A 13,814-nucleotide genomic window follows, 5' to 3' on the forward strand; every position below is an offset into this window, starting at 1 on the left:
ATGAATGGTTCCGTATACGGAACGCAAAACGGAAACAAAAAATGGTAGTGTGAAAGAGGCCTAAGTGCGGTCTGCTATTAGATCAGCCTCTCACCCTTTCTTCTACACTGACGTAGCATCTGCCATGACTGCCTCTCGGGGGTCAGTTATTCCATAGAGAGAAAAGAGGACGGCGCCCCCTGTGTGTGAACTGTGATATAGAGTTTCCCCCTGAAGGCGGGGATGGAAACGCACCAGATGGAGTTGTGCTGAACCGGGCACAACACTGGGAAACACTTGTAAAATGGAGCGTGGTTTCAGAGCGGCTCCCGACAAATACGTGCTATACATAAACATAAAAACTGACAAAGGATGGGGCGCGAAGATTTACCACACTTTAATATATATATATATATAGTGTTTTGTTTTAATTTTCCAATAGTTTTAACTTCTAGAATTTCCTGATAATCAGGTTTAAATTTCATCATCTGCAGCCAGCCGGGTCAAGCCTGAGGAAGCCGATGGTTCGTTTAGGGAAACCCGTTGCAATCGCCCCGATCACTTTGTGATGTTTTATATATTGTATTTATTACAGTGTGGTAAATCTTAGCACCCCATCCTTTGCCAGTTTTTACGTTTATGCAGTATTGCAGTTATTCCGCATGGGTCCGCTCTTACTGTAAAGAATCCTTTCCTGTACTGATGTCTGAATCTCCTTTCTTCCGCATGTAATAAATGTCCTGAATAAATCCTGTGCCGGTTCTTTGTACTGACCACACAAGTGTTATACATGTAAATGAGATCACCTCTATGGCTAGGGCTACACGGCGACTTCTTGTCGTGCCACATTTTTTAGAACGATAGTCAATTTTGTCGCACTGTGGATTTTTGTGCGAATGTCGCGTCAACACCATTGACAATCATTACAACCCGCTAAAGGACCAGTGACGTACATGTACGGCGGGCTGAACGGGCAGGAGCTGCACCCACCCGATCAGCGCCACAGACCCGGCAGTCACTGACAGCCGGGTTCCTGCTGCATACGCCGGCATCGGTGAAAACCCTTGTATGCCGTGGTCAAAGCTGACCGCTGCATGCAGAGGATTTGCGGAGGGTACGGGTGCCCGCCGCTTCCCCATCAGGTCCCCGCGCTGCAGTGACGGGGACCCGATGGCAGAGAAGGCAGCCCGACGCCTTCCATAGGCTTCGGGGCTTGCCTTCTACGGAAGCCTGTGAGATCCAGCCCTTAGGCTGGGTCTCACAGGCAGGCTGGCAGTGTAAAAGCTGACAGCCAATGCATTACAATACAGGTTGTTTTTGGCATTGCAGAGGGGATCAGACCCCAGAAGTTTAAGTCCCAAAAGTAAAAAAAAATGTTTTTCTTAATTAAAAATAATAATAATTTCCCAAAATAAAACACATAAAATTGTAAAAAAAAAAAGAAAAAGAAAAGAAAAACCAGACATATTAGGTATTGCTACGTCCGTAACGACCGGCTCTACAAACATATCACATGATCCACCACCTCACCTGAACACCGTAGAAAAAATAAAATAAAAACTGTGCTAAAACAATCATTTTTATGTCACCTTACATCACAAAAAGTACAACACCAAGCGATCAAAAAGGCCCCAAAATAGTACCAATCAAGCCGTCACCTCATCCCGCAAAAAATTAGGCCCTACCTAAGACAATCGCCCAAAAAATAAAAAAAAACTATGGCTCTCAGAATATGGAGACACTAAAACATGATTTTTTTTTTTTTTTTTTGTTTCAAAAATGCTGTTATTGTGTAAAACTTAAGTAAATAAAAAAAGGTATACATATTAGATATCGCCGCTTCCGTAAGTACCTGCTGTATAAATATATTACATGACCTAACCCCTCAGGTGAACACCGTAAAAAAAATAAAGTGTCAAAAAAGCAATTTTTTTGTCACCTTACATCACAAAAAGTGTAATACCAAGCGATGAAAAAAAAGTCATATGCACCCTAAAATGGTACCAATCAAACTGTCATCTCATACCGAAAAAAAATAGCTCCTACATAAGACAGTCGCCCAAACAATATAAAAAACTATGGCTTTCGGTATATGGACACGCTAAAAAAAAATAATTTCAAAAATACTTTATTATGTAAAACTGAAACAAACAACCAAAAAAGTTGTCATATTTGGTATTTTCGCGTCTGTAACAACCTGCTCTATAAAAATACCATATGATCTAACCTATCAGATGAACATTGTAAATCACAAAAAATAAAAACAGTGGCAAAGATTTTTTGTTACCTTGCCTCACAAAAAGTGTAATATAGAGAAACCAAAAATCATATGTACCCTAAAATAGTACCAATAAAACTGCCACCCTATCCCATATTTTCCAAAATGGGGTCATTTTTTTGGAGTTTCTTCTCTAGGGGTGCATCAGGGGGTCTTCAAATGTGACATGGCAACTTAAAATTATCCCAGTGAAATCTGCCCTCCAAAAACCATATGGCGTTCCTTTCCTTCCGCGCCCTGCGTGTGCCCGTAAAGCAGTTTACAAGTCCCAGCTGTACAATGACACTGCTGATACACACAGGATCTTCCCCCTACCTGTTCTTGTGCAATGCTCTGCAGAACTCCTCTGTCAGCTCCTGTGGCCAGCATTTGTCTCTTCACTGACTGCAGCTACTCAGTAAAGCCTTCAGCCCTGAGTTTGTACAGCTGAAGGGGTAAAGAATCCAGGGAGAGAGACAGCAGTAGCAGGCAGAACAGGGGGCAAGGCCAGCACAGTGACGTCTCGTGTACAGGCACATATCTGCTCTCTCAGGCTTGTGCACGAAACATCCTCAGAGCAGGGAGAGAAGCTGACAGGTCATGCAACCCTCAGTGACATCTGAGAAAGCAGCAACTGTAGATAAAGTAAGTGCATGGTAAAGTCCTTACATTTGCCTAGTTAGAAACATACAAAGAACAAAAATTTAACTTATACAATCCCTTTAATTTTATAAATTGTTGTTTTTAACTTGTAAAATGGGAAAAGAGGGAGCCAAACTTTAACATGCGATCATCAGATAACTTATACCATAGACTGCAATAATTTACCCATAGCTGCCAAATTTCCTGAAGTTGATGGGACTATCCCGGCAAATTCACGCTGTCCCAGACAGAAAATAGGCGGTGCTAATGCAGACCCCGCCCACAAGTGTGTTTTTCTGGGTGGGTCCAAGCTATTCCCGGGGTTTATAGTCCCTGATTGTACCAACTAAAAATGTTGGCAAGTATAATTTACCATTGTAGTCTATGGGAGAATCAGATCATTCAGGGCTGGATAGGGACTTTATCACAGGTCTTGGAGCCTTCAGAAGGCCCTCAGTTGCCAAAGCAACCCAACGGCTCTTGCAATTTCGGCACATTGTTTCTGTTCGGACCCTGGAAGCGCAGCGCTCCCGATACATGACCACTCAAGTGCTGTGGTCGCAATTGACCACGGCATCTTAGTGGTTAAAAGTCCACGATCAGAGTTGTCTCCGATCACAGACCGTGTCTGATACAGCAGGAACTGGCTTAGTTCCTGAGCGGGCGCCATCTTTAAAAACCTGACATCTGCCGTACATGTACAGCAGCTGTTGGGAGGGGGTTAAAGAGTATCCTGGTTATAAGAAATTATACTGTGGATAGGAGATAATGTTAAGATCCTAGGGGGCTTCAACCACTCACAGAAATAGGGGCCCATACCCCAAAATGAACGAGAGGCTGGTAGAAAAGGCAACTTTCTGCTCCATTCATTCTCTATGGTTCTGTCTCAGGCCCATAGAGATGGAGCCCATGCTGGACCGGCCGCTCTGGGCATTTCAGGGGTCTCTTTGTGGTAGGAAGCCCACGTTCTTGTGATCGGTGGTGTCCCCCACCAATCTAATACTTATCCCCTAATAAAACTGGAATACCCCTTTAATTTTCCATTTCAAATGTTGATGTTAGTAGATACCACCTTTTTATACTTTTTCTCAGTGCTGCACAGATTCTTCATTTATAATAACAGTAAATGTTAAAGCAATGTTTCAGTTCTAGCATAGTACGCTGAGCACCGGCAGTGACAACCGGCAACTTACTATTCACAAAAATCACTACGGGCGCAACACGCATGCGCACAGAGCGCGCTAACTTCTAAGCAGCCGCTAAAGCGCATGCGCATGGTTTCAGTATCGTCTCACTGTCCTCTCACAAATCCACTCTCTGGTAATGCGTGGATCAACGAACTCTGACGGGAGTACAAAGTAGGCGTGGCTTGTTCCCTGTTGCCCAGCAGCGGTTAGAACGCCCCGCCCCTTTCCCCCTCTTCTGCGGAGCTCCATGCTTCCCGCTGCAGGGCTCCGTATTGGCGGCTGGTTTGAAGAGCGGAAGTGACGGTTCTCGAAGAGGAAAACAACCGTTCAGTGGATGTTATGTCCGGACCGGAGCGCAGAGCGGGTGACCGGCAGCCTCAAGCAGGTAGGCGGCTTCTACAGCCGGAGCGGTGCTGTGCACTGAGCCTATTGCCGGTGTGTATAGCTCCCCCTGCGGCAAGAGGCGGGAACTGCTCGTCAGACTCAGGCTTGTTCTGTTGTTATATAACAGTTTTATTACATTACAGTCACTGGGGAACTACAAGTCCCAACATCCTCTGACTGGCATGCTGGGACTTGTAGATCCTCACCAGCTCTAGAGGTGAAGGTTTCGGACTAATGCTAATCCATGTGTTACCGCTACTTAGCGCAGATCTGACTCTGAGGATCCACACACCCTGGAATTGTCCCTATGTCAACACTTCCTGGCAGTGATTGCAACGACATGTCGCTGCTGGAGCCAGGAAGTGTTGTCATGGGGGTGGCAGGCGGTTGGTCAGCGGATTACACTAAGGGGATGGCCATGCATTGCGGATTTACAGCGTTTTTCTGGGAGATTTCTCTGCGGATTATGGGTGGGATTTGCTGGCGCTCGCAGAGTCCTCAGGGTACGGCCGGGGCCCCCCAGTGATCAGATCAGTCTGTGAGGAGCCTGTGACATGGGGGGAGGATGGGCGACCTCTGTTCTCCTCGCTGAGGATGAAGGATCCGCTGTACTGGGAGAATGGCCATCCAGTATCGGACTACTCCTCTCATCATTGTCACTGTTATTTGCGCCATGTAACGTCTACATTTCCCGTGTTTTGCAGCTCACGGGGCCGATGTCTGATGTACTCTGAAAACATGAAACGTAAAGTGGCCAAAGCGAGCGCCCTGAGGGTGAGCCCCAACGAGGAGGCGTCCATGTTACAACAGGAGCGGGAGCGGAGGAGGAAGCTGCGCCTACAGCAGGTAACGGGGGCGTCATCAGCCGGGGACACACCCGTCACCTCTTCTGACATGTCCGATATAGTAACTGCTAGCATTCCCCAGGGAATAACGATATAATATATCTCTGTTCTTCTGTTTCTCAGTTATTACTGCGAGAATTTTCTTAATGAATTTGCAGCTGGGTGTTACCAGTCTGACACTGTCCAATCGGCGCTGTCGGGGACACACCCCCCCCAACTACAGGTTCATGAATAAACTCCTAGTAGGAATAACTGAGGAATGGAATGACTTAGCGTTATATGAAAAGATTCTCCAGAATCATTATTACATTCCAAATGGAAGTAGTTAATAAAACAGACATGTCAGGGCAGGTGACAGCTCCTCTTTAAAGGGGTCCTCCAGCCTTTTTGCTGACCTCCCCACGCACATGAGGAGGTGGAGGAGGAGGAGGATGAGGGTGGCTGGGGAGGAGGAGGAGGAGGAGGATGAGGGTGGCTGGGGAGGAGGAGGAGGAGGAGGAGGATGAGGGTGGCTGGGGAGGAGGAGGAGGATGAGGGTGGCTGAGGAGGAGGAGGAGGAGGAGGATGAGGGTGGCTGGGGAGGAGGAGGAGGAGGAGGAGGATGAGGGTGGCTGGGGAGGAGGAGGAGGAGGATGGGGGTGGCTGGGGAGGAGGAGGAGGAGGAGGATGAGGGTGGCTGGGGAGGAGGAGGATGAGGGTGGCTGGGGAGGAGGAGGATGAGGGTGGCTGGGGAGGAGGATGAGGATGAGGGTGGCTGGGGAGGAGGAGGAGGAGGGTGGCTGGGGAGGAGGAGGAGGAGGGTGGCTGGGGAGGAGGAGGAGGAGGATGGCTGGGGAGGAGGAGGAGGAGGATGGCTGGGGAGGAGGAGGAGGAGGATGGCTGGGGAGGAGGAGGAGGAGGATGGCTGGGGAGGAGGAGGAGGAGGATGGCTGGGGAGGAGGAGGAGGAGGATGGCTGGGGAGGAGGAGGAGGAGGATGGCTGGGGAGGAGGAGGAGGAGGATGGCTGGGGAGGAGGAGGAGGAGGAGGATGGCTGGGGAGGAGGAGGAGGAGGATGGCTGGGGAGGAGGAGGAGGAGGATGGCTGGGGAGGAGGAGGAGGAGGATGGCTGGGGAGGAGGAGGAGGAGGATGGCTGGGGAGGAGGAGGAGGAGGATGGCTGGGGAGGAGGAGGAGGAGGATGGCTGGGGAGGAGGAGGAGGAGGATGGCTGGGGAGGAGGAGGATGAGGGTGGCTGGGGAGGGGGAGGAGGAGGAGGATGGCTGGGGAGGGGGAGGAGGAGGAGGATGGCTGGGGAGGAGGAGGATGGCTGGGGAGGGGGAGGAGGAGGAGGATGGCTGGGGAGGGGGAGGAGGAGGAGGATGGCTGGGGAGGGGGAGGAGGAGGATGGCTGGGGGGGAGGAGGAGGAGGAGGGTGGTGGCTGGGGAGGAGGAGGAGGAGGAGGGTGGTGGCTGGGGAGGAGGAGGAGGAGGGTGGTGGCTGGGGAGGAGGAGGATAGGCACACATGTAGATGGATCTCTCTCTGAACTCTGACCCTGTGCGGTGACTGGTCCGGCTCTGAACCTGCAGATTGGCGTCTTCTCTTTCCAGGTCAGAGAGCAGGAGAAGTTCATCGCTCAGCAGATCCGCCAGGACGTTAAGGAAAGAAAAGATCAGCAGCTGCAGCAATTAGCAGGAGACCTGAGAGCCAGATGGGAAGCCACCCAGGCCGAGAAGCTGCAAGCCTTGGAGAAAATCTATCTGTGCACCCTGAACGCCATCGGAGAAGGACACAGACAGGCCAAAGAGAATGTAAGACACCGAGAGTCTATAGCATTCCTAGTACTGGGTCACTGAGAGCAGTCTGTTATCTGCCAGTCCAGGCTGGAGAGAGGTGGACTGTAGAGCCTTCAATGGGACAAGTCCTGAAGACCACAGGGCACAGCTCGTCTACCTTTGCATTTTAACTTGGTCACTTTATCCTGCAGATGCAGCTACTTAAAGGGAGCGTCATCAGTGGCAGCTTTAATAAACCATTTGTATAGGCTAACCCTGACATTCCGCATTCAGCGCCTGCGCTGGGCCGAAATAACAGTTTTAAAAAATATAAATAAGGGGAACGCCCTTGGTGCATGGAACTATTGATGAAAATCAATGGTTCCATGCACCAAGGACGTTCCCCTTACCCCGGTGCAGCCCAGCCGCTCCCTCTAAACGTTGATTGACAGGGCCGGGCATTAGACACATCATCTTGCCTGACCCTGTCTTCTCGTGCAAGCGCAGTAGAGCCCTGAGTCTCTGCTGGGACTAAAACAAGTCTTCTGCGCATGCCCCAATGTGATTGGCGCCATGTGTGCCAGAAAAGACAGGGCAGGTGACAGATCTAATGCCTGGTCCTGTCACTCAGTGTCCAGAGGAGGCGGCTGCAGGTGACATCTTCCGTGCACCAAGGGTAGCAGAACGCCCTCGGTGCATGGGACTGCTGATTTTCTTATTTCTTTAAGTCGTTATTTCGGCACTGAACGTTAAGCCAGAGACGTGGTGTCATTCAGGAGAGCAAAGCCTGTTTGTCAGCTGGTCCTGATGAGGCCTCCTAAGAACCTCACCTCGTAATCCTCTGCTCTGGGCTTCGGCTAAATCCTATTTTTGCAGAAAAGGGATTAATCTGTCACATCTCCCTGTTGGTGGAAGTTTATTAGTTCTCCCCATAATATCTTCCTTCTCTGTGCGGAGATAACTGCGCTGGATGCTGTGACCTCTGTTACATCTGACAATCTCATTGCTCCTTGGTCGGGGTGTACACAGATATTATAGGGCCCCATACCAAAACTTAATTAGATCAAATTAATCATTTTGGTCCTGTAGATTTAGTTTAAAACAAGCTTTTAAAATATGCTAATTACCTTGCTACCAGCAAGTAGGGCGGCTACTTGCTGGTAGCAGCCGCATCCTCCGATCGTAAAGACGCCCCCTCCGCATTGTGATTGACAGGGCCAGGGAACGGGATCGTTCTCTGCTGGCCCTGCCTGTTTGCATTTAAAATCTTGCGCCTGCGCCGCGGCCGTACCTGTATTCAAATGCCGCAGGCGCACTGAGAGGTGGCTGCTCGCTCGGCCGCTCTGTCCTTAATGTGCCTGCGCTGATGACGTCACATCTACATCCGGCGCAGGTGCATTGAGGATGGAGCGGCCGCCTCTCAGTGCGCCTGCGGCAATTGAATACAGGTACGGCCGCGGCGCAGGCGCAAGATTTTAAATGCAAACAGGCAGGGCCAGCAGAGAACGATCCCGTTCCCTGGCCCTGTCAATCACAATGTGGAGGGGGCATCTTTACGATCGGAGGATGCGGCTGCTACCAGCAAGTAGCTGCCCTACTTGCTGGTAGCAAGGTAATTGGCATATTTTAAAAGCTTGTTTTTAAACTAAATCTACAGGACCAAAATGATTAATTTGATCATGTAGCCATAAATTGCAGTGTAGGGATTATAAGTAAGCAAAAAAAAAGGTTTAGTGGGGTGACAGAAGCCCTTTAATATCGGAAGACAAGAAAGAGAGTTTCAGTGCTGGGTTTTAAAGGGAACCTGTCACCGGGATTTTGGGTATAGAGCTGAGGACATGGGTTGCTAGATGGCCGCTAGCACATCTGCAATACCCAGTCCCCATAGCTCTGTGTGCGGCGATCTAGCAACTCATGTCCTCAACTCTATACACAAAATCCCGGTGACAGGTTCCCTTTAAAGGCTACAGCTTTGGGGACTTTTTTTTGATTGTTGCATTGTACTCATTTTGAACTAAAATAATTTTTTTAATTGGTCTTTATTAATTATTGCTTCCTTTTTTCTGTACAGAGCTAACATGCTCTAGTAGCACCCTTTGGGTTTTCTCTCTCTTCAGTCATCCAGCTCACATGATGGACTCCTGATCTCTGCTCTCTGACATTATAAGCACTCATTATAGCTCAGTGAGTGTGGCTTAAATAAGTGTTTGACCTCTCAGTAATCTAGAAATGAGCTTTATTAGAGGCACAAAGTTAAAGTACTATTCACACAGCTAGAAAAACAGTTAACCCTTTGTGACAGAATGGCTCAATATTTTTAATTAAAGGCTAATTGAAAAAATTATTTGTAGGCAAAAATAAGTAACATGCAATCATAAAAAAAAAAGGTGTACATAGCCTTTAAGGAGGCACTATATTGTCGGCTGCCAGAGGGAGAAGGAGGCTGATTCTGTGCAGCAGCACTAAGAGTGACACATGGAAGTAAAACCTGGTGAAATGCTAACCCTAGTGATAAATGTAATGCTAGAAGCAAATCACTTTCAGCAGGACTTTAGGTGTAAAGATGATTCAAGAACCCCTCTAATAACCTGGACGGTGATGAGAGTATATTGCCATCCTCCACATTCTGGCCGGAGGATGGATTCTCCGGGGTTTTCTAGAAATACAGGGGAATGCTTGAAACTAATGGGATTATCTATGATGTCCATGTGTGTGGGGCGCAGGATTCATCACGATGGCACCAACATGGACGTCTCCACCCCCTATAGAAAGTCTATGGTAGAGAAGGCCGACGGCCTCATGGGGGGGCGACAGATGGTGGCTGCAGCTGTATGACCGTCTCCTAGTCCACGTTGTATTAAGGACTACCCCTCAGTAAGTACATTCCCCCCCCCCCAGTTCTATAGTCTGAAATCAGATCTTCCTCTGTGGTGGTCCAGAGGATGCCGGGGTATTGGACATGTACTCAGGTCTGTCATATACTCTCTGTAATGTCCCAGCTGCCGTGTGAACAGAGCGACAGTAACAATACTCTGCGGCCTCCCGGCAGTCCTTCTGCAGGATACAGACTGGTTGTGGCAGTCAGTACTCCGCCCTCCATAGACAAGGCTGCTGTAAACAGTTATCTCCGGTTGGATTTGGGTTTGCTCTTCTCACGGCTGCCCTGTACATGTCCAGAGGGGATATTTAACATGTAGCCTGACCCCCTCCAGACACAGTGGTTAAAGAAACCTCCCCATTATATAACCATTGTGGAGCAACTTTTTCTTATACCTCTGCATTGTGCCGTTCCTCTGTTATTCCTCTTGAATATTTATTAATCAATTGGGTGTTACCCTTTTGCTGTACCCCTACACTGTCCGATACTGTGAGCACTGTTTAGAAAGTGCCACTGTGTAGAGACACCCTAACTGGTAGCGCCCATTAGTCAGTGTATTCCTGCATTTCCAGTAGCAATAACAGAGGAAAGACAAAGATGCCTCAGAATATTTTATTTTTTTTCTTTTGTATGTATTTAGTAACACAGTCACAGGAGTACTGACCGGTGGTAGTTTTATGATTGTATTACTTATTTGGTTGATTTTTAACTCCTTACATCCCTGTATTTTTTTTATTTTTTTTTACTTGAAGGAGCCTGATTTGAAGGCGATTGAAAAGGCAGTGGCTGCAAATAAGGAAAAAGCAGAGAAGAGACATCAGGAGGCTTTGAAAGATTTAAAACAACAGAAAGAGAAGCGGCTGAGGGCGCAGTCCTGGTAAGTGTCCACGTCCTGAAGCTTGTGCTGCTTGTACCGAGGCTGCTGCTGCGGAGGCTCACTGTATGTTCTGCGGTTTCCGTCTATCAGACAGTGGTGGTACATGTGGTGGATGTCCTGCCCTTTATTATCCATAATGGAAATGTCTCCTGTAGTTCAGGTTACACCTGGTGATCCAGAGCTGCAATCACAGCCTCGTATATGATTGGCTCCTGCAGTCATGTGACGCCATGTCAGAGCCCGTCATGTGGGGACCAATGCAACGGGGGGTGTCTGTTTGGAGGTCCTATAATGGAGTAGGGTGATACATGGCTCCTACAACGTCTGGTGAAAAGATGGATCTACCTAGAATAGATATTTACATGAAAGCACTATAGACATTGAGCCGGTAAGGAATGCTGGGAGAGTACAGCTCTGAAGCCTGAACAATTGTGAATGCAGCTGTGGACTAAATTACATCCTGTAATTCAGGATCAGTAGAAGATAAAAAATGCCTTTTGTGTAGATAATTATAATCTGTAAACCCCAAAATGCTGGCCCCAGTCTGTGTAATGCTCGCCCCCTGACCAGCACCGTGTGAGGTGTTTCTTATTTCACTCTTTGCCTTCATGTGGTAGTTGTCTCACTAGACGGGTCAGGGGACCCCCACTCTCCACATAGGTGCATGTTCCAGAAGTAGGTATGCCATAAGTATCTAAGACGTGAATACCCCTTTACCAGCTACTACAAGCCGTTATCTGCACTCGGGTGGCAATAAAGCAAAATTAAAGCGTCACTGAGTTTTAAAAAAAGAGAGAGAGTGCGCTATGTGAGCTGTTCTAGTGATTGGTCGGGGTCTCGGCACCCCACCACCCATCCAAACTTTTGATTTATTTCCATGAGATATCAAGTTTATTTTTATTTTTTTTAAATGTCTCAGTGATCCTTTAAAAAAAAAAAAAAAAGTTGCTCTGCGGTAGCGCCCTGTCTCTTCTGCTGTGACAATGAGCCCTTCTTGGTGTGGTGCCGGAGCCTCTTCACCGAGGCCTAATTCTGTTTTCTCCGCTCTCTCAGGCTCATCGAAGCACGAAAAAAAGTGCTTGGCATTGAAAAGGACCGTGCAGCAAAAATTGCCAGTCTCCCCCCTCCCCCGCCAGATCCACTTCAGGTAAATCTACGGACGTATGAAATGATGCGCTGAAAAGCTTTTCTCTGCGACCTCCTGCTGTGGAGAGCTGTTCAGTACTGGTGCCGGTTTCAAGGGTCCTTTACACGAGCCGAGAATTCCAAAGATAATGGCTATTGAGTGTTCTGGCGGTGTAAATGTACCGCTGATTACCTGATTGGCGAGCAAAACACTTGTTCATTGGATAATTAAATCGTTTGTGCCCACACAAAAAATTGATTTTTGTACTTACCGTAAAATCTTTTTCTCGTTGGATGCATTGGGGGACACAGCACCACGGGTATATGCCCAGCTGACACTAGGAGGCTGACACTAGAAAGGAAAAGTGTTAGCTCCACCCAGATGGGCTATACCCTCTGCACAGACACTAAACTAACCAGTTGGTACTAAAGCAGTAGGAGCACCAAAATCCAGAGCAAAAAGTGAAGCCAACATGACCTAAACCAGAAAGAGGACCAATATCGAAGAGTCCTGGTAAACCCCAAAAAACGAACAAACTAAAAAAAACAATGGTGGGATCTGTGCCCCCCAATGCATTCAACGAGAAAGGGATTTTACGGTAAGTAGAAAAATCCATTTTTCTCATGAATGGCATTGGGGGGGACAGCACTATTGGACGTCCCAAAGCAGTCCCCGAGGGTGGGAAGAAACAACCATGCGAAAAACCTATTGCACCGCACTTGCAGAACCTTGCGACCCAAACTGGCATCAGCATGGAACAAGGAATGGATGTGGTAAAACCTGCAGAAGGTGTAAACTGAGGCCCAGGTGGCGGCTTTGCAGGACCGCCAAGAAAGCCCCGATCAACCTAGTGGAGTGAGCGGTCAACTGGAAAGGGGGATCACGACCCTTCGCCACATAGGCTTTCTTGACAGCTGACCGAATCCAACAGGAGATGGTGGCTTTGGAGGATTGTAAACCCTTATGTGAGCCCTCAGGGACGACAAAGAGAGAGTCAGATACAGCCGGAGAACCCGAACCACATCCAGACGGTGGAGAGACCGCTCTCTGGGATGAGAGGGGTTGGGACAGAATGAAGGCAGTTCAATCTCCTCATTAATGTGGAAGGAGGAAACCATCTTGGGGGGGGGGGGGGGAAGAGAGGGAACTGGGTGCAGGACAACCTTGTCCTGCTGAAAAACCACCAAAAAGGGAGACCGACACGAGAGCGCCGCCAGCTCAGAGACTCTGCAAATTGATGTAATCGCGACTAGAAAGGCAACTCTAAGAGACGTTAGAAAGGCAAGAATCCTAGGGATGGAGATTAACACCAAGCAAAATAAGCCTTCCATGTACGATGGTAAACCCTAGACTGGGGTTTACGTGCATAAAGCATGGTTTGGATTACTGACTCGGGGAGGCAGCGGAAAAAATAAAAAAGAGAACATCAAAAAAGCAGCAGGACCAGCAATAAAAACAGAGCAGGTCTTGTCTGCCTCCTACGGACACTAGACGAAAACTGGTTAATTTAGTGTCTGTGCAGAGGGTATAGCCCATCTGGGTGGAGCCAACACTTTTCCTTTCTAGTGTCAGTCTCCTAGTGGCAGCTGGGCATATACCCATGGTGCTAATGTCATTTACGAGAAATCATTGTTTGTCGGCGGCAGATCATGCTGTGTAATCACGATCTGCTGCCAGCAAACAGCAAGTCAGTATCGGGATGAGTGATTGTATTAGAGATGGCTCCTCCCCATACTCCTCCAGAGATCGCTGGATTAATGCCTTTCAATGGGCATTAATTCCAGATCCGGTCTTGAGGCAAGTGTTCAGGATTTTTGGCCGGAGCAAAAAGCGCAGCATGCTGCGGTATTTTCTCCGGCCAAAAAAACGTTCCGGTCCTGAACTG

The 13,814-nt window shown here is 48.3% G+C and overlaps 1 protein-coding gene across 1 annotated transcript in view; it reads left to right on the top strand.

The window, feature by feature from the left end:
- The first annotated feature begins 4,191 nt into the window (after nt 1-4,191).
- The window catches only part of CEP295 (centrosomal protein 295), a 78,037-nt gene continuing 68,414 nt past the window's right edge, over nt 4,192-13,814 (top strand). Inside the window, exons 1-5 of the mRNA XM_044284634.1 lie at nt 4,192-4,450; nt 5,154-5,295; nt 6,884-7,084; nt 10,679-10,803; nt 11,857-11,950. Coding sequence (XP_044140569.1) covers nt 5,173-5,295; nt 6,884-7,084; nt 10,679-10,803; nt 11,857-11,950 — 543 coding nt within the window. The 5' untranslated portion in view covers nt 4,192-4,450; nt 5,154-5,172. The remainder of the gene's footprint in view (nt 4,451-5,153; nt 5,296-6,883; nt 7,085-10,678; nt 10,804-11,856; nt 11,951-13,814) is intronic.

The sequence above is a fragment of the Bufo gargarizans genome, chromosome 3, assembly GCF_014858855.1.
Source record: "Bufo gargarizans isolate SCDJY-AF-19 chromosome 3, ASM1485885v1, whole genome shotgun sequence".
Lineage (NCBI taxonomy): Eukaryota > Metazoa > Chordata > Amphibia > Anura > Bufonidae > Bufo > Bufo gargarizans.